The following is a 21336-nucleotide window of genomic DNA, read 5'->3' on the forward strand; positions in this document are numbered from 1 at the left end:
GCGGCCATTTTCTGCCGGCCGAAGACAGATGAGTTGGTTTATGAGAGGGAGCGTCGGGTCCAGATGGCTGGAGCTGTCCGCCTGGTCTCTACCAAAGATTAGTTTTAATTAGCGCAGAGTGCATAATGGCTGCTCAGTCCTGCACCCGCTACCTAAGACGAATGGCACAAATACATACACACACACTGGCCAGGATGATGTTTACAATATGTGTGTGTGGTGTATATGTGGAGCTTGTGCCAGGGTTAGGGGTTCGATTCCCAATGTAGATCAATAGGTAGAGCAAGGCACTAGCACTGCCAGGGTTTGGGGTTCAATTCCCACTGGGTCCCATACATACTAAAAATGTGTGCTGTCATGTAATTAGAGACAGCAATCCATTAATATGCTGCATATATGTTGAGCTAAAACCATACATGTGTGTAGTTATGGTGGATGTGATATATGTTTCAATCCACGCAGACTGTAAAGCACTCCAGCTCTGCTTACCTCCACAAGGCTGCCACTCTTCCACAGGACTAGCTGGGGGTCGGCTAATGGGATTATGTGGGTTGGAAGCCCTCATAAATGAAGTCCCCGGTGAGGAGCGGGGAGCCTCAGCTTTCCCTTAACCCTCTTTAAAGCCCTGCCTCTCACAGTCTGTCAGACAGGCGCACTAAGACTGCACCAGATCTGCCGCCGCGCTTGGGAACTGTGCTCAGGGCGCTGGCTGATGTAACAGGGATGGCATTTCCCTTTGTGCCGCGACTGAAATTTATATTCATCATTTTCTTTAGATTATTTCTGAGGCAGTTTGGCTTTATTGCATTGTACATTTGAGACAGACGGGGGAAGATAAAGGGCACGGGGTCGCATGCGAACCCGCAAAATCACATGGTTGGGTTAGTCAGATGTCTAACTGATGCAAGTCAGTGTTGTCCGCCTCCAATATGATGAATATGATGCAGTTTGTAGAATTAGATGTTTATTGTATAATCAATCAATATGACACTGGTTTTCTATTGGAAGCCCTTATCCTGAGTTTATTCTAATGTAACATCTGGATTGGATTCAACACAATTATGCAATTTTTACTTCTTCTTCTTCTTCTTCTTCTTCTTCTTCTTCTTCTTCTTCTTCTTCTTCTTCTTCCTCTTCTTCTTCTTCTTCTGCTCCTTCTGCTTCTTCTTCTTCCTGTTCTTCTTAGTAGTAGTATTAAAGTATTAAAGTAGTAAAATATTGACTATTGGTGGCTTCAGTCCAAAAATATCAGTATCAGCCTCCAATTATCCATATTGGTGGCTTGAATCCAAAAGTATCAGCCTCCAAATAACCATATTGATTGAATCGTAGTACATGGTAAACACTTTATCCCTTAACACTTTAGACACCCAGTCATCAGTTTAAATAAAAAAACTCTCATCTCCTCTTCTCCACCTGCTCTCAAACACTGTATCAGCACTGCTAAGATTAGTTTCTTGCCTCACCTTGTCAACAAATCAGTGTTAAAAGTAGGGTAAAGAGTATTTTTTTTAAAACTCAGTCACCTACAGTTGCACAAACCACGGCTCGTGTTGCAACAGAGCTGTGCTGCGAATCCTCAGAAGGCGAGTCTACTGGTGCAGCTGTGAAAGTGAAGCTGACACTCATTCTACATCCTGCAGGTTTCACAACTAGTTCAGAGCAGCTGTGCACTGTCAACGCTGTAGTTATACCTGCTTGATTCTCTGTTGTGTTATACGCCTCTCTCATGCTTACTGACAGGGTGCGTGTCTAACTTTTTCCCCCAGAAATGTGAGCTCAGACGGGGCAGAGGCCCGGCGCAGACTGAGGGAGTGCGAGGGATTGGTGGACGCCCTGCTCCACGCCCTCCAATCAGCTGTAGGGAAGAAAGACATGGACAACAAGGTAGGACAACACAATGTCTACGCACTGAAACTTGGGCTGATATTTGATAATATCGAATATCGTGATAACTTGTATCGCAATATTTTCCGCGGTATCGCCTAGAAATTTGATGTAATTTAGCAGTTGATGGAATCAGAGTTCAAAATACCATACACTCATCTAGATGGTATCCTCCCTGTCTCTCCCTTTGCCTCTAGTCGGTGGAGAACTGCGTTTGTATCATGAGGAACCTGTCCTACCACGTCCACAAAGAGGTGCCGGGGGCCGAGAAGTTCCAGGACCCGTCGACGCTGCAGGCCCCGGGCTCAGCAGGGCCACAGAGGAAGAAGAAGGACGATGCCGGCTGCTTCGGAGGCAAGAAGGCCAAAGGTGAGGAGGGGGGAAGAGGGAGAAGGATGACAAATAAATGACCACCACTACTCTGAATCTTAAATTGGGAGGAGTTTCGTTCCACAATGAGATTTCTTCCATTTGAATAAAACATTAACACCTGCTCTTACAAAATGAGTGAAGGGATAATAGGCAACTTCAGTCTTTAGTTGACAAATTATAGCACTTTTACAGTCTGGATCCCTTGCAGTGTAGGGATATTGAATGATAATCTTCAGGTAATGATGTTTTTTTTCCAAATGGATATATAGCGTTTTGGACAAATGAATGGTAGAGGCTGCATATAGTGTTTCATACACCTGATTAGTTACTGTTTACACCTTTTGTTTCCATGAAACCTGTAGAAACTGAAATGAATTGAAGGTTAGAGACCAGATCATTTATTGAAACAATTTGACTACAGAGATGCCAGACAAATATTTGATTACAACTTTTTCCACATATATCTTACCTATTCAATTTGTGAATATTTACTCAGTACCTGTAGTCTGTCATGGTTAACTTCTGTGCTGTTTTTTTTTACTAGAAACGGACTTCTTGTTACTGATACATCTGATCAATTTTGTGTGTAGATAATGTCAGCTTGTTGGTTAGCTAGCTAATCAGAGTATGTGGTCAGCTATCACTATCTTGTTGTTAACACATCTGATTGGCACAATACTTAACATTACATGGCTAGTAGTTGCATATTAGCATTAACATTGTTGACAAAGCCAAAAACCAACTGTTTTTACATTAACAAAGTTAACCTAAACAAGTCTCAAGCTACAGCTCGGAGTGCTTTGGAGCAGGTGTTAAAGACAGCACTGTGTTCACTGTGTTATAGTAACTTAAATTTGGATCAGACCATTCACTTTTAGCCATGGTGAGACTATATGGATCCAGACCCATGACTTGTATCATTTTCAGGTATCACTCTTTTTCTGGCCAGGATTTGTATTTAGACTTTATTTGCGCACAGCCAGTTCTGTAATGGACCTCCATGATGGCGCCATCTGCGGTTGTCAGGAGGTTTTCTGACACAACTGCAGAGTCTTTATTGGCTCTCCTAAACAGATGTGCCATTTGTATGTGTTGTTAGCAATCTCTTAATCAGCAGCCTCCCAGGCTGTTAGCTAAACGACACCGTTATCTCTCTGCCGTGCAACAATAATGGCCGCCATTAATCAGTCAGCCAATGAGGTGTGACCCACCAGCCAGCGACCCTTGACCTGTAACGACCGTCAGCGAATCCCGTCGGTTCAGGGGTCGGGACAGCACAGAAGCTTATATGTAGGCTATACAGATTTATAGAGAAACCAATTACCCACATGAATGCTTTTGCACATACACTCATTGAGTAATGAGACGTGTTTAGCTGTTGCAGGCCCTGAAGGTATACTCTGAAGGGAGGATGCCCAGGTTTAAAAACGTTAAACGCCCCTATGAAAGAGCATGGCGGCAGGTAGTTAAGCAACACTGAATTGGCAATACACTTAGTCTCCCAAGTCATTTGTTACCTTAAGTAGGCTAAGTTTGCCCCCCAGTTTGATGTCACCGTTGGTATAAAATATACCATTATGATCAACACACGCTGCGGGGCTCAAGCTTTGTTTTAGCTAATGAACGTGTCTGATTCTTGGCTATTATTTTCATCTCTCTAAGCACATTTCTATTCTTCCCACGCCGTGTTTTTAATGAAGCATTTATACAAACGCTAGCGGCATGTCCTGTTATTCTGTATGTTTCACTGTGCCTCCATCCTGTCCTCTGTCCTCCTCGGTCTGACTTTGCAGAGTGGGAATAACTCGTAACAGTGTAGGGCCAATTCCTTTCTTTCTTTATGTCTTTGTCTTTCTTTCTTTCTTTCTGTCTTTCTTTCTTTCTTTCTTTCTTTTTCTTTCTTGCTTTCTTTTTCTTGCTTACTTGCTTTTGTGCTGTCTTTCTTTAATGCTTTTTCTAGATTTTTTGCTCTTTCTCTCTCTTGATTCCTTTTTTCTTTCTTTCTGTATTTCTCTCTCTCTCTCTCTCTCTCTCTCTCTCCCTCTCTCTCTCTCCCTCTCTAATAAAGCCATCCCACTGATGCCAGCTCTTTGAACATGCTGCCCAAAGAACACCTATGGACTGCTAATGGCTTCCTATCTTGCCTCTTTTTGTCCTAAACGCTTTTGTTTCTTTCTCTAACTCTCTTTCATCTCCTCTCTTTCCCTTTCCCTTTTCTCTTTCACCCTTTTCCTTTTTTCTCTTTTGTTGAATTGTCTCTTATTCTTTCCCCTTCCCTATTCTATAAAAAAGATGACTCCTTTATTTTTTTTTAAAACTGTTCACATGTATTACTCTGTCAGCTTCTTAATCTGCACACACACACGCACGCGCACACACACACACACACACACACACACACACACACACACACACATGCACACCTTTTTCACCGTGACTCTTCTCTCTTCTCCCTGCTTTTGTGTTTTTTGGCATTGCTGCTGCTTCCTTGGCTAACTATAGAGGAATGGTTTAATCAAGGTGAGTGTTTCTCTCTCTCTCCCTCCCTCCTCTGTCTCTCACTTCACCCCCCCATCCCCCACCCCACCCCGCCCCTCTCCTCCTCCCCTTCCTCCTTCCTCCTCCTCCTTCCCCCTGGCTGTAGAACATAGTTAGAAGTAGTTTTGGGTGTCCTCCAAAAACCTGAGAAAGTTCCAAGGACTTTGGAAATTGTTTTTTATTTTTCACTCATTCCATATACACTCCTTCACCATACCTACCGTAGCACTGAGCATTATAGAGTCCCCCTCCCAGTCTTCCTAGTTTGTTAGTAGTAGTCGTCCCTTAGCCCATTCAGATAGGGGAAAGGTAAAGGGAGCGCTTGGTGAAAACAGGTAAGTCCATCAGTGTCTGTCAGGCTAAACCAGACTACTCTTAATGACTAATGATGAATTGCTACTAACAGTATTTTCAAGCTCTACTGTAGACCCTGTTAGTGTGTGTGTATTTAGGCTAGGATTAGACTAATATGGGTTTTTGAAAGTTGAGACTGTTACAGTTATTTTATATTGAGGCTGCCAATAGCCAATATTTTGTGCTGCTATTCAGTATCTTTAAAATTTGACAGTTTTCATGCCAAAAAATTACAAATATTCAGTGTTTCCCCCCAGAATTCTTGGCAGGGTGGAAAAGCCTCTGAAACAGTATTTAGACCGTGGAACACTAAAGCTCTCCATTGAAACCCATAATAATAATAATATGTCCATGCAGACTTCATGCATACAGATCAAAAGATTAGAAGATCCAGATTAGGTTAAGAGCTTCCGATAGACAACTGGTGTAATATTGATCGATAATACAATAAATATGTAAGCAAACAAACTTCATCATATCCACCCTTACGAAAAAGTGAAAAATGTGACTTCAAAGCACATGTGATATCTGGACACATTGGTTTTCACGTTTTTTTTATGTTGTTTTCCGACGTCACATGACAATTTCAGATGTGAAAATTTCAATTCAAAGGTGAATTTTTTCACATGTTGTCACTTGCATGCAGTCACTTGTTTGCTTAATGTGAGAAAAATTAATTTCTCATGCAAAACCAACATGTGTCTAAAAATCACATGTGTTCTGAATTCATGTGTGTATTTTCCCCTTTGTTGTAGGGGCATCATATCAGAGGTGGACAACAGTGACTGGCTGATATCCTATTCTAACTAAAAAGCCAATGTCATGCCCGTATATCAGCAAATCAATATATTGTCTAACCCTTAGGCACCATAAAGGTGTAAGCTTGTTTCCTGTAGCTTGTTTCCTGAAGGGAAGTAGTGGCTCAGTCCAGAGGGAGCGCTTCATAACTCCTCCCCCCCCTCCCATGACTGTACATTTCAGTTTCGTCTAAGCATTTAGCTGAGGAATCCGCCTGTTTGTCTCTCTGTCTCTCTACACTGTCCCATGGGCATGTCCATGTGCATGAGAAATGACCATTAGCCAGTTGGCTCTGTAGTCCCCCCACCCCACTCCATTCCCCCTTCCACTGCATTATCCAAAGTGTTTGCCAGCTCAGGAAGCACTGCTGTTACTGAAAAGTGTATATGTGTGTGTGTATGTGGAAAGAGACTACGTAGAGCTGGTGTGTAATAGTGAGTAAATATGTGTGTGTGTGGTCTTGTACTCATATATCTTTTGGTTTATATGCCAATTCATCTCTGTGAACATACTCTTGTCTGATAGCCGATACAGTAGCCATTGTGGAATGTATATATGTGTCATCTGTACTGTGTGTGTATATGTGAACCTTCATGCTTCCTCATGTGTGTGTGTGATGCGATGATCTTGCAGTGGTCTTGAGTAGGGTTAGACCGATGTATCAGTTTGCCAATATCTTGAACTGATATTGTCCTTTTAATTAAAAATCAGATGCTGGCCATTCAGTCATCTACCTCTGATATAATGGAGGTTCCTTCCTTTACTTACTCAACAGCTTCAGGGGTGTCAGTCTGTAAAACCTGCCTCACCCTGCCTTAAGGAGCTGCTAACACACCTAAAAGAATTCCATTAGTTTTAGTGTCCCACAATGGTCTAAATGCTGTTTTCAGATGCTTTTCCACAATTTTTTGGCATGAAAATAGTCAAATTGAAAGATATCTTCCCATATCGGTCTAACCCTGCTGTCCAGTACATTGTCAGTTGAGCTCCAGTTGTCTCGGCACATGACACTGACATCGTCTTCCCGCCTCTCTCCTCTACCCAGGCAGAAAAAACGGTGAGAACGACAAAAACTACGACACGTTGGATCTGCCCAAGCGCACGGAGCCGTCGAAAGGTAGGCCCCCGTCTGTCAAGCAAAACACCCCCTTATTACCTAGACTGAGACTAACTGAGACTGTAGATGACTCTCATCATCAGATGTCGTCCCGCAGGACACGGAGGGGGAAATTTCCTCTGCCAGAAACGAGTCGGATCTTTGACAAACACGCCAGCGAAGAGATCAGTGTGATTTGTTTGATTGGAGCTAGGTCAGACGTGGCGGACAACAAATGCTTGGGAGGCATCTGACAAAAGGACTCGGGCTTGTAATGTAGCTTTGTTTGTGTCCCCACTGTGACAGTCGACTAATGGCGCTTTGTCAACGCAACAACGCTGTAACCTTTTTGTTCGCCGTGGCTTTCAAGCATTTTTAAAGCCAGCGATCGATGTTGAGACAGTGGAACGATGCGCCGGGATACAAAAGGAAACGAATAGCGGCATTTTATCCTATTCTGAGATCTATCAAGTTTGCAGCTGAAGGACATCCATTGTATGTACAGCTATCCCAGTCCATTGCATTGTACCGCGCTATAAATCATTGGTGACCACTGAGCCTACTGTCTCATAGGCCACAATGCAGCTTTTGTGTCTCAACCGTAACCTTGGATCAGTTTTGTAGCATTACGACGTAGAATACAATGCAGTTCAGCTATGCACAAAGCTGGATCGATTCCCTGTTTCATCAGCGGGGCGCAATCACTGTGACAGATTCACTAGTTTTAGACTCTTCATATTGAGACTGAGGTAAAAATGGAAAATGTTATGTTTTTTTGTGCAAAATCTTATGCTCTGATGCAGTCGAGATTGTGCTGAAATAACCCCACTGGACTGAACTTAATGTAACTTAACTAGGAGAATGGGGAAGTGATGGTGATAACATGGAGAGGTCATGGGACACTGAAGATGTATAGGAAGTGTATATTGAGGAGCTGTATGCACCGCTATGGGGAAAATACACCACTAGAATATGGCAATTTCACCTCCAGAACTTAACAGAGACATAAACTCCAAAGAGCATATTGCCCACATTCAGAGAGGAATGAGGAGGTAAACTGATTCCTCTTCTTTTCTCCTCATTTCACCTTGTTTGCTGCTTTCCTCATTTCTGCGTATCCCACTGGCATGCTTTCCCTGCTTAGCCGCTGTGTGCTTCTACGCTAGTGTATTGCATCAAAGTAATGGCAAAGGTAACTTTATTACAGCGAAAAATACACCATGTGGAGCTTTGAACAGCACAAAAAGAGCTTCGTCCCCAGACTCTGTAGTTGGTTATAGCAATGAAATGTGTGTGATTGACTGACTGCCTATGTGTGTGTGTGTGTGTGTGCTCTTTTTTTTCTCATTTTTGTTTGCCTCGGGTAAAGCGGTGACAAGCGGTTGCAACAGTCGTAAAACAAAATTTGTACGCAGCACCCGCATCAACGTGTAGGTATGAGGGTGTGTGTGTGTGCGTCTAGTACATGTATGTGTGGAAAGGTGTGTATGTGTGTGTGAGTGAGTGAAGCTGTCCATCTGTCTGGTGGTGTCTGTGGAATTTGCATTGCACTTGCAGCACAGCCTTATGTGGTATTTACACATCAGCACCCTCATCAACATCTAGTGGCAGGCACTCAAAGTCAATACCACTTCCTGGTTGACTGTTAATTAGCCACATTAACACAGCAAAGTGGGCTCTCATTAAACTAGATCACAATTAATTGCGGCGCTTTTCCGAGGTAAGCCGATTTTGCCTCTTTTTTTAAATTTTTTTTATCGCTCCTAAAGTCAAGGAAAGCAGATGAGCTTGAGGGATGATAATTAATGTTTTCCACTCGCTGGGTTTCAATGGGGAAAAGCCAAGCTAGCAAGCTGAGACCGTGAATCTATAGCGGTTACAATTGTGGCGCGATTACAACATTACACAATGTGGGAACAACACCCCTCGGAGTTTGGAATCCAGAGAAAGCAATTATCGTTATAGGCCTAAATGTCATGCACAGTTTAAGTGTGTGTCTGTGTGTGTAAGTGTGTGTGAACGTTGTGGAAAGCACTCAGCATTTCCTATGCGCAGACAAACAAATCATATTTGACGTTTATTAGCTCGACACACAGAGCGAACAGAGACAGCGCGGTGCATGGATAATAAGCTTAATCGCCAATGCAAAACCCACATAGACTTTTTAAAGCGCATTTATCACTTTTCCCCTTTGGAAAAAAACGTCAGAGGTGAAACCGCCGGTGACTGCGGGGCTCTAAAAGTCACACGCCTTGTTTGTTTGCCTATGAAAATGTAAGTTTGTGTTGGTTCAGCGTGCCCCCCACCGCCCCACACACACACTCCCTCACCCACCCCTCCGCATCCCTTGGTCATCTGTGGAGAATCTGCAGTGAGAGGGCGGCTCTCATTCGGCGGTGATGGCTAAGGGAGATACGGGAGATTACATGTGTATCCCAGCCCTGATCTGTTGTCAAACAGAGAGAGGTCATCGCCGGGACCAGCCTAGACCTCGCAGTAGGCAATGATTAATCTTTTTGTTTGTGTGTGTATGTGTGTGTGTGAGAGAGAGAGAGAGAGAGAGAGAGCAAGAAAGGGAGACAGAAGGAAAGAGAGTTCAAGGCCTAATGTTTCTTTCTGGTGCGCGTGATTACAAGTAGGGTTTGACCGATATGCGGTTTTTGAAGGCCGGTACCGATGAATTGAATTGAAGCGGCCGAAAAGCTGATATTGTGTGCCGATATTCTCTTTAAATTTGACCATTTTCATGCCAAAAAACTATAAGGACTCAGTGTTTCCCCCAGAATTTAATTCTTGCCAGGGAGGAAAAGCCTCTGAAACAGCATTTAGACCATAATGGGACACTAAAACTCTAAAACCATTGAAAGCCAGACTAATGAAATTCTTTTAGGTGGGTTAGCAGCTCATTTGAAGCTGTTGAACTCATAAAAATAATAATCATAAAAGCATATTGACTAGCTGTGGTCAGGGAGGAAACCCCATCATATTGGAGGTGGACGACACTGACTGGCTGATATCCAGTTTTTAATGAAAAGCCAGTATTAGCCTGATATATCTAAGCCTGACCCTAGTTTGAAGGCACACATGCATTTTTCCAACATATCATATCCAAGACACTGCTGACTAAATCGCTAAATGGATACTGAGTTTTTCACTCAGTCAGTGATCCGCCTTGCCAGTTGATTAGCTGGGTTGCTTCTTCCGCCTAGTTGATTATGTGGCTACTTTGTCCGCCCTAACTGATTAGGTGAGCTATTTTGTCTGTGTAGTTGCACTATAAAGGGGACCTGTTGCAGGCAAATACATCATTAGAGAAGTCCAAAGTTACCGGCGGTGCATTATTCATGCCGCCCAGAACAGTGCTGGAGAAAGAGAGAGGGAGGGCTGGAACAAAAGTAATTAAGAAGTGTGAAAAGAGGCATTTCATTAAGGAGCTGGTGAGTGCGCCGGCCCCCGAGATGATGAAACGCTCTCCCAGCAGTTAATTGAAACCACAGCGTAAACCTTTTGATTGGAGAAAGGTCAGGTGAGCGGAGGAGGAGGGGGCGGAGGACGGAGGGAGCGAGAGAGAGAGAAGAAGGAAAGAGTTTGTCTGAGGTGAGGCACTGGTAAGCGTATATGTGTGCGACGAGTGAGCGTGCGCTCTCGCGTGTCTGGCCTCCTTTTCTTCCCGAGAGCGGAGGGAAATCATTTCGGTAAAACGAGGGGTTTTTCGCTTTGCTGAGGTTCCCTCCAACCTGAGGAGGAGGTTGAGAGAATGCAGAAACAGACGCCGGCTGTCCCGCGAGAAGCGAGGTGCCTCAAATTAATTAGCCTTTACCTTTTATGCAGCCTTCATCTCTTTCTCCTTCCATCTCCTCCCCTCACGCTCGTCTCTCGACTGTATTGTCAGAGCGGTGTCACGATGCAGCGAAGTGAAAGCGCCTCACATCCTCTCGGAGTGTGTGGGTGTGTTTTGAATGAGCTCCAGCAGCCAAAGTAAATGGGTACAAATGCTCAGATCCCGGCGTTTGCTGAGACAGGACTGATTTGACCTTGACGGATGAAGAAGGCGGGCTTTGGCTTTCTAGATATAGCCAAGCTTAAAGAAACCGTTTGATTCTGGAGATTTAAGATGACTTTATTTGCCATTTTTAGCGGTGTAACTTGTACCTCTTGCGCATGTGTCTGCAACTACAAATGTGCATTTTATCAGTGATGTCAGCCCGTGGGGTTGCAGTAGCTCAGGAGTAATTTCGGGTTCAGTGCCTCGCTCAAAGGGACTTGTAGTGGTGGGCACCATGGATGTAATTTTAGCCACCGTCTTTCTAGCCAAAGACGATATTGTCTTTTTATTAAAAATCCGATATTTACCTTCAGTATGATGAAGGTTCCGCTCTGACCACAGCTAGTCCAAGTTGATATATCAGTCTAATTCTCATGCGGCCTTTTGGTCAGATTCCACAGAAGTATGCATATCCATATCAGCCAAACCCTACTAGGGATTCAACCAGCAACCTTTCTGTTATTGGTCACCTTTCTACCTACATCTAGGCCAGCAAGCTTCCCATTGCTGTGTTTCTGTGCAGAAAGCTTGGAAACGTTCTACTTGAATGCTGTTTCGTCTGCCAGAGCTTATTGTCACTGTGATGAATCCCTTTGTCAACTTGTTTGTCGTTTCCAGTGGGGTTGACTGATCAAAAGTGCATTAAGTCGTGCTAATTAGTCATATCTGGCATTAGGGGGAATCTCACGAAGCAATGCAGGCCTTGTGTTAGAAAAGCCTTCCGCCCGCTTGCCCTCTCGCTCTCTATCTCTCTCTCTATCTATCTCCCTCGCTCTCTCATTTCTCTTGCTCTCTGCCACTCGAGTGCTCTCTCCGTTCCTGGGAGATTTATGTGCTCCCCTCCGCTGAGCAAACATGCGTCGAGCAATTGAGAAAATAGCGGCTTTTACCGAGACGGCAACTGTGTGCCGCGTCTTACTGCTTTGTCTTGCAAGCCGAGCATTTAATTTGGAGAGAGGTCTTAGCGTTGACAAACAACACTAGCGCAAGCTGTTATGTATTGCATTGTATAACCCTGTTTGATATCATCCCACTGGAGTTCTCTATTTGTTGTATAATGAACACTGGCTGTTTTGCTATCGGAGTCATCTCTGTCTCTGATGCATCTCGGCTCTTGAAGTCTGAAAAGTGAGAGGCGCAATTGAATTAAGGAAAACCAAGCTACAGGATCATTGTTTGCCTCTGCTGTTGTCGCTGCACATCGGGGAGAAATATATCACTTAATGGCTCTCTGGCAACAATCTGATTCTTCTTATCCTCGCTGCAATATCTCTGTGTCTTGGAAGCTGCGGCGAAAAAAGCAGTCGTCCTGCCTAAAGGCACGACGAACGTCCTGTCGCAGTGAGCAAATATGTTCAAGCGGATCCATTTTTCAAGATAAAGCATCTTTGCATCATTAACTGCTGCCAAGTCTGCCTCAAAGTAGCACAATTCAAATGGGAAGGAAAGTTTTGCCCTGTTCCGCGCCTACATTATGCCCCGAGTTAAAGTCGAAGTTAATGAATAATTTACCGCAGCACTCCCCATCCCAAATTCCAAGCAGCGGTTTCCTGCAGGCCCTCTCCCTTCATTTCCATCACTGTGGAATCTAACACCGGGATAGCGAACGCTGACTCCTGGCCTCGCTGACTTCTCGCCGACTGCAGCCGGCTCGTCGACCACCAGGATGAATCACCTCCTTTTTTATTCGGGATCCACATACCGCTCCTTACCGCCACGACTCTCGCTCCTCCACCGCCTCTTCCTCTCCTCCTGCTGTCACATTTCACAGCAAAGTGAGAGTCCAAATGGCGATTGCTACCGCGCACACACGTAGAAGGGAACTCACATTATACAAAGTACACACACACACATATTCACACACGCTTCCCCACTCTTAGCGTCTCTGCCCTCTCAACACCTAACATCTACGCCACACAAGGTTGCATCCAGACCGTCTGGCACCTCATACCGCTAACCGTCGCTCCGCCTCTGTCGTTACACTTCCCTCGGCATGCAAACACTACAGCAAACATATGTCACATAATAGCCTCATGTACACAGGGGCAGCCCTCTGGCTTCCTGTAGTGGATACCATCATGTCCAGTGGGAACTCTATCCAGCGCTGTTTAGTGGGTGACGGCATATTATGAGATGTGTTGAGGGATAGGGGGGACTACTTGGCTTTGTACTCATGTTCTATTTCTGCCATATGTGTTGATATATAGGAATATACACATAGAGAGGCTAAGTGAGAAAAAAAACAACTGGAATACTTAGAACTTTCTAATGCCAACAGGCTGCTGCACTAGGCAACTTCACACTTTGGCGCTCCCAAGAGGCAGCAGGAGATAATTGTTTGAGTTTTGAAAGTTTGAAGGACTTCATTACCCAGAAATCATGTGAAGTAACATCAGAAAACTGGACCGGATCTAAAGTTCGGAGATGGTGGAGATGATTGGTGATTGGAGATTGTTGGTGAGTCCAGCTTTCTCTGGATGGAGCACTGTATGTTGTTATGTTTTAATTTGTCACTTTCTGTGTGCTAAGATTGACCATACCAGACTCCTAAAATGAATTTGGGGAAACAGAGCGAATCTACAGGGTAGATGATAGTATATGCATATGCCTGCATGGTAAGAGCTAGCTGCAGACCCAGCTATAGATGAGACTCTAAGATCATAAATGAATCCCACTCTGTCGGGCCAGCTGTGGTGAATGCCACCCAATGGCACCCATCGCTGTGCCCGCTTGGCGACTGCCACTCCTCACATGCCAATCACTTTCCCTCTTTGTCGGCGCTCACAGAACAAAGTAAAACAGAGGAAAAAGGACCAATTATGTGAATTGCCAGCGGCTCGCTGCTGACATTTCAACCCCCTACCCCCCACCCCACCTCACACCCACACACACACTTCCGCGAGCCTTCACACAAGCAGTGATGAAAAGGAGTAATAATAAGGCGAGGAATAGTAAAAAAACAAAATGAGGGGCGAGAGAGGGGTTTATTTAAGTGGGACCACCTTGTGTTTTGTTAGAAATGCAAAGAGGTTCGGATAATAATGCTATTCCTGGGAGATCTGATGGAGAGTGGCTCTACACATCATTAGTGGAATGAAGTGTTTGGTCCATGCATTAGTGTGCGTGCATGTGTGTGTGTGTTGATGCATGGCAGCATTTATCTACCTGTGTGTGGCACAGTATCGCTGGGAGCCTCTAATTCCCACTCTACTGCTACTTCTAATACTACTTCCTCCCACTATGACAGCAGTTTGCAAGTTGTTGAACTTTCCTTCCCCCCCAAAAAAACTCTTCCACAATCAGCGTCTCCACTCCCACAAGGCTCTGTAGGATTCCAAAAAGTGTTGAGAATCCACAGTTGCCCGCCACATCAGGCTCATCAGGTGATTAACCGCGTTACTCGCCTCCCCCGTCTGCCCCGAACCTGAGCGGTTGGAGCAAAGTGATAATTATAAGACGAGAATTAGTCGCGGGAAGGAGGAGGAAAACGGCGGTGAGATTTATTCGCCAATCGGAGCCTTTGTTTGGCCCCGTTCGAGGCAGAGGAGCGCTGCTTTCTGTTTCTGCGAGAGACACTTTAATCTAATTAAAAGCAGATTAATGGCGCACCGAGCTACAACAGAAGCTTAGCGAGGGAGCAGCCTCTCCCCCCCCATTTCAGAACTCGCCACTGCCCGGTTCCCGGTAAACAATAAATGAAATATTAGTCGTAAAACGTCTGGACCATTGCAAACAGGACCGCTGTCTTTGTATACAACGGCAGGAACGGGTCAGACGGGGCAGAGAAGAGTTCAGCACTGGCAGGCAGCCAATCGAACGCTCCCTCCGCCGGGGTTTCACTCCTAGCGTATAATCGGTCAAACGCTCACACATCAAGCAAGCATTCCGTTTTCAGATTACATTTTAGCCATTAGGCCGACGCTTTTATCCAGAGCGACTTACAATTCGTGGGACGGCAGAATAAGCTTCAATTCCCAGATCACCAACCTTACAAGCAACCAAATTAAGGAGTGCAAAGACCAGGGCCTCGGTGCCATTACAATATTCCTGCGACTATATAGAGTGACCATGTGAGAGGAGGGAGATATGAGGGCTTATTTATTTAAGAGCGAGTGGAGTAGAGAGAGGAAATCGTTCAGCGGGAACGGGGCGACAGGAGGTACTTTTTGATGATATGAGTTGCCACGGAGAATGTGTTTGTTTGATTAGTCTGTGATCATATGTATTTGGGTTTTTTATGCGCGTTTGATTCGACGTTGAGTTTGTTTAAGCCGGCGGGGGCACTCATCTCATCCTCGCTGCCTTTCATTTGACTCTCACAAGCGCACAGAGGCACAAACACACGCACACACACAAATCCTAATTCATGCAGCTGTCCACACACACACACACACACACACACAGGCTCATGCATCTACACACACAAGCTCACTAACTCGCATACACGCGCTCTCTCTTTCTGTCTCATTTGCGAACACACACGCTCTGTTACACACTCTATCTCTCACTCTCTCTCTCTCTCTCTCTCTCTCTCACACACACACACACACACACACATATACACACAAAGGACAGTGTGCTGTGCCCTTGACCATGAGGGTGGTATTATGTGGCTATTAGAGGCGGTGTTGTTTGTCACGGTGTTGCGGAGAGAGAGAATATTGCCTGGGAAAATTGACCACAGGATCAGCTGTGTGTGTGTATAACAGTCTCGGCAGAGGGATTTGTGTGGTAGCAATGCGCGAGTGTGTATTTGTGTGTGTTGGTGTGTGTGTGTGTGTGTATGGCAAAATGAAAAAAAAAACAAAAAAAAACAGGGATTGTCATCCTCCAAGGCGAGAGTTAATCCAGAGTATCCATCACACTTCGGCGCCCGTTTCACGAAGGGGGTGGGGGGGGGGTGAGGGCATTAAGTGAGAGATGGGTGCTGACACCGACCCAGACAGAGGAAATCCCTCCATCGTCAAACACCATCACTGCCGTCATCATGCATTCCAGCCTCAGCCTCAGCCTCAGCCCCAGAGACCGGCTCCCTGCCCTTAGGCATGAAGTCTTAGAATGGGTAAAGTTATAGGTTATCTAAACTAGATAAACTATGGTAAGTTAAATCAAACTGCATTCAGGGGGAAGAGAAGGGAATTTGGACTTATTGTGCAGGGGGACAGTGCAATACATACTATGGACAGTGGACTATACATGAGGGTTAGACTAATATATTGATTTGCATTCATTAAAAATCAGATGTTGGCTATTCAATGTCGTCCAATATGATGAAGGTTCCTCCCTGACCACAGCTAGTGAATATGTTTTTATCATTATTAGTTTTACAGAGAAATCATTCCAGTGTGGTGTGGGAGGATTTTACTCGACAGTCTGTAAAACCTGTAATGAAACCTGCCTCACTCTGCCTTAAGGAGCTGCTAACCCACCTAGTGTGACTTGAGTTTTAGTGTCCCATGATAGTCTAAAGGCTGAGATATTGAATATCGGCAGCTTCAAACCAAAGATATCGGTATCAGCTTTTCAGCAGGTCTAACCCTAGCGTGTGCTTTAGCCGTATCCCCTTTCCTCATCCAGGCTGCAGACCCAGCCCGCATCTGTCCCAGCCTGAGGTCTCCATCTTCACCCCCCCCACCCCCTACAAACCCAGATCGACCAGAGCAGCAGTCCTCAGGATTATCTAGGCTTATTCCCGAAGGCTGGACCCACAACCCCCCCCCCACCCCCCCCACCCCCCCACCCCCCCAACCCCCGAGTGCCGTGTGCATCATTTAGCTCGCGCTGCACCGCATCAGTTTTACTTTGATGGTAGATTGCCTTTTTTTTTCTTTTCTTTTTTTTTCTCTTGTGTCTGCCCTGTCGTCGGCGCGGCAGACATGATCCATGCATCTCTGTGTAGACTATTAGCCAGACAGCTGTCCCATCCGCCGTAACACATTCACAGCTCAAATCCACTCCGTTTCACTCGGCAGCAGTCACGACTCCTCCTCGTTCGCTCCCCTCTCTCCCTCCCTCCCGTCGCTCCTTCTCCTTCTTCCCCTTCTCTCAGTCCTCTCTTTCCCTCTACATTCCTCCTCCTCTTCCTCTCCCTCATCTCCTCATCTTCTCTCGTCTCCTGCCTTCCTCTCCCCGACTCCACCTGTCTTCCTCACCTCTCCTCTCCCTCCTCCTCCTCTCTCGCCCCTTCCCTCACTTCCTCTCTCCCTCTGTCAACCTCCTCTCTCTCTCTCCTTTCCCTTTTTCCTCCTCTATCCCTCTCCCACTCGCCTCCTCTCTCTCCTCCTCCTCCCTCCTCTCCCTCGCCCATTGCCTCCATCCTCCTCTGCCTCTCGTCTCCTCTCTCTTTCCCACTCCCTCTATCCTCCTCCCCCCTCCCCCTCCTCCTCCTCCTCTCTTGATACCCAATTTAAAAAGCCTTCCTTGTCATTTCCCTGTGAAATCCTTGTCAGATGTAGCAGCCTGTTGGGAATCTACTGTAAGTTGGAATTCGTGGTAGAGGAACGACAACACCCTGACAACTTTAGCTTGTTTTTCAGCCTTTCAGGATCAGGTTAGTGACTAAAACTGCCAGACAGTAAATCGCAAATGTTGCCCCCCCTCCCGAAAAAAAATAAAAATAAACCCACCCCTGCTTTTCCGTATTGGCTCTCTCTCTCTCTCTCTCACTCTCTCTCTCTCTCTATCTCGTTCTCTCTCTCTACCTATCTCCTTCTCCCTGGCAAGCTGTGGCTGTTGCTGGAGTTTCTAGTTTCGTTTGTGTCTGGCTGAGGACGTGACTTGCCTGGGTAAAGAGAGCAGGCACTCAAGGTGATGCTGACACACACACACACACACACACACACACACACACGCATACAGTCATACACACTCATACACTCCAAAACACACACACGCACCGCATCTCCACTCCGAAGCACTCAAGCGTCTGAGGGAGATATTGCTATTAAACACAACACTTAGACGGGGTACAAGCAGGACCTGGCTACTAATTCCAGCCCTCAGGGTAGCATTTTACATGAAGTGCGTCAGTTGCTATGGATTTATGGGAAGTGTAGGCGAGGGGGAAAAAGGCCACATTGTGAACACCCAGCAGTTTGGTTGCCAGTTTGGCTTGTCAGTCATCGTTTTCCAACACATCATCTCTCCTTTCCTGCGGTCAGAAAGACTCGACCACAACAGGTGACAGGTCTGAAGTGTTCTTGAGCAAAACACCAAGACCTTCCCCTGCTCACTCACTGTACTGAAGTCACTCTGGATAAAGTGCATCACCTAAATGCTGAAAATTAAAACGTTATGTAAAACGCAGATTGGATAGCAGGGCGGCTGCTTTCCTGTTTGTGCTGCTGCTGGCCCGAGCGTCTCCGCACGAACATCTAATGAACAGATTTGTTAGCGGGCGATGGAGAGGGGTTGCCATAGCAACCGCAGTACTAGCGGCTCATGTTCTGCTCTCTCTCTCGCTTCTACACATCCTCCGTACCTCAGTAGGTAGAGCAAGGCACTAACACTGCCAGGGTTAGGGGTTCTAGTCCGTACCTTAGGTGTTTTTGGTGTGTTGTTCCTTTTTCTGCTACATGTTGTGCTTGTGGTGTGGCGAGAGACAGATTGAGAGAGAGAGAGAGAGAGAGAAAGAAAGAATGATTGAAATTGAATGTCCTGAGCAGGCCAGCAGGCTCCTGTGTATCTGCTCTCCATCTGCAGCCACCGTAATAACATCCATTCCCTGTTGGTCCAGATATGCATCTGCAGCATGCGTGTTTGTGTGTGTGCCTGTGTGTGTGTGTGTGTGTGTGTGTGTGTGTGTGGTGCACACACAGAGTAGTGGCTTATTCCCTGGCTGCTCCGTGGCCCTTTCCACAAGCTCATGGTCTGCTGCACCTGAGGATCTGCTATAAAGTGAATAGGAATAGACGAGTGCAATGATGGAAAACACTGAGAGGTGGCGCTAAATAGGAAAAACACACCAGCAGGATACACACTTGTCTCCCACTTGTATTTTTCCATCCAAAACGTGTTTGTAGATTGGCTGCAGAACCAATTCTAAACATCTAATTAGTATTTTACATCAGTCTGTCATCATCTTGTCATCATGTCGACTATTATATACTTGGGTGTCTCCGCTGTCAACAGACTCAAAAATGGTAGGAATTGGCAGCTTAGTAATGTCTGTAATGCTGCATTCAAGTGCTGTCAGAAATATCGTAATTACGAGTTGAGTGCACATGAATGACCAATCAAAGTGGTAAATCCAGCTGGGAAAGTGGAAGTTTTCTGTGATACCCAAGTCGCCAAGATGTGATTTTTACACAGCAAAGAGCAGAAAAGTGATGTCGTTTTGTTATTATCTGGCATTAATAATTAGGATTTTGCATGTTTCTAGTTTAACACTTTGTTTAACTTTTATTCATCGTGCATTTTGTTTTTTAATCATCCAATTAAAACCTCATTTACGAGGCTTATCAACAATCTCTCTTCTTTATTCTGCCGCTGCAGCACAAAGTAGCACTTTGCTGCTTGATTTCTAAAATAAAGAAAACAGCTGCCAAAAAATTGCTTTTGTTACAGGGTCCATTTTGTTATTATTTCCAACCAAAAGCACTTGGATCTGTGGCACGTTGTATTTGCCAAACTTGAAGGAGAGACTGGCAGCACAAGCTTGTAACCCACGAGTAGCCTGCGTGGGTGTGTGTGTACCTAGTGCACTGACAGGTGATCTGTTATTGTCCAACGAAAAATTATGTGATATTAAACTTGGAATCCATTTGTTGAATAGCAGCACATTGTTATGAAAGGCTTTTCCAACGGGCTTCACGAAAAGTGACATATCTTGTCAATATGTTTTTCATCCGAGGGGAAATCATATCTCCACCTGACAGAGGTTTCAGTGTAAACAAACACTGCTCCTCAACCTCGGGGCTCTGAAATACTATTACATTAGCAGGAGGAACATTGGAAACAAACACCCGGCGCGTTACCGCTGTTGATCCGGCGAGAGGCTGGATCGCTGCGAGGCACATTCTTCGGCGAGCCGCAGAAAAACCTAATAGAACTATGGCTCAGGAGCGAGAGAACCACCGGCTCCGTGTTTTGGTCCAGAGTTCAGGGTTTGTCGAGAGATGGAGCGCGGCCGACGGACTTCGTTAAAAGGGGAGGGTTTGGATGTTCGAGGCGTCAGTGAGTCGGCGTCCTTTCTCCTACCGGTGATGATGTGTCCTCTCCGCTCTGAAAGCCCACAGCAGGACCGCACCGGCCGAGCAGCACGGGAAATAGGAAGTGCTCCCCTGTCATTGCAGCAGTGGGCTGCTGAAAAGGCCCTTATTGTGCTGAATGGTAGGGAAAAGGGGCTTTCATGTCGCAGGCTTTTGGTAGTGCTGAAGCGGGACCCCTGCGGTGAAATGGCAAGGATAGGAGAGAGAGAGAGAGAGAGAGAGGGGATCGTGCTGCATGTTTTGCCTTGTTACAGCCGTATCAGCTCCCTTTCGCTCTACCCCAGCACTCTTTCTCTCTCCCCACCTCCTCTCTCTCCCCTCTCTGCATCCCCCTCCCCCATCCCCCCTCCCCTCCCTCCAATCACACCAGGACATCTTTGTGGCCCGTAGCTGATGGGTAGCTGTCCAAGAGATGGGCCCGTTGCCACCTTCTGCTTCCCTCTGTCAACTTCCAACAAAATAGCGCCGACCGCCGTGCGGGTATGCTAATGCGCGGTGCCCCGGGGCCGCCCGGAGAGAGATGCCAATCTACGGGCCGGGGCCAAACCGAGTACGAGAGGAGAAAATGAAGCTTTGACTCCCGGACCCCCGTTTGTCTGAAGGGGTGACTGGGGGGTGAGCAGCCTTTGCAGCCTGGCGGTGCACTCTGTTTTGGCTCCAGTTGGCTCCGAGTCTTGCGGGAGGGAGGGAGTGAGGGAGGGGGGGCTGCGGAGAGAAAGGGGAACGCGAGCCTCGTTCACATGCTCTCCCCTCGGCTCAGAGCGAGGACGCTTGCTTGTCAAATCAACTGAGTCAGACATTGGTCAAATAGTTCTTTGCAAAAAAAAAACAATGTTTTGTTTTTGTTGTACCAGATTGTCAGAGCGGTTTGCCACAACGGACAAGACAGTGAGCGGCAGCAAGACTATTTGAAAGTCAATTCAGTCTACTTCTCTGTGATTGAAAACTCCTCTAAGGCCGGCATTAAAATGCATCTCGTATCCGGACCTGATTACATTTACACCTGACATTAAAATGCATCTCCGGTATACAAATTG

At 46.0% G+C, this 21336-nt stretch overlaps 1 protein-coding gene across 3 annotated transcripts in view; it reads left to right on the top strand.

The window, feature by feature from the left end:
* The window catches only part of arvcfb (ARVCF delta catenin family member b), a 109274-nt gene that overhangs the window by 68340 nt on the left and 19598 nt on the right, over positions 1–21336 (top strand). For all 3 annotated transcript variants that reach the window (XM_078284981.1, XM_078284982.1, XM_078284980.1), the window contains exons 7-9: positions 1770–1887; positions 2085–2256; positions 6995–7066. In XM_078284981.1, the coding sequence (XP_078141107.1) occupies positions 1770–1887; positions 2085–2256; positions 6995–7066 (362 nt within the window). The remainder of the gene's footprint in view (positions 1–1769; positions 1888–2084; positions 2257–6994; positions 7067–21336) is intronic.

The sequence above is a fragment of the Centroberyx gerrardi genome, chromosome 8 (genome assembly GCF_048128805.1).
Source record: "Centroberyx gerrardi isolate f3 chromosome 8, fCenGer3.hap1.cur.20231027, whole genome shotgun sequence".
NCBI lineage: Eukaryota > Metazoa > Chordata > Actinopteri > Beryciformes > Berycidae > Centroberyx > Centroberyx gerrardi.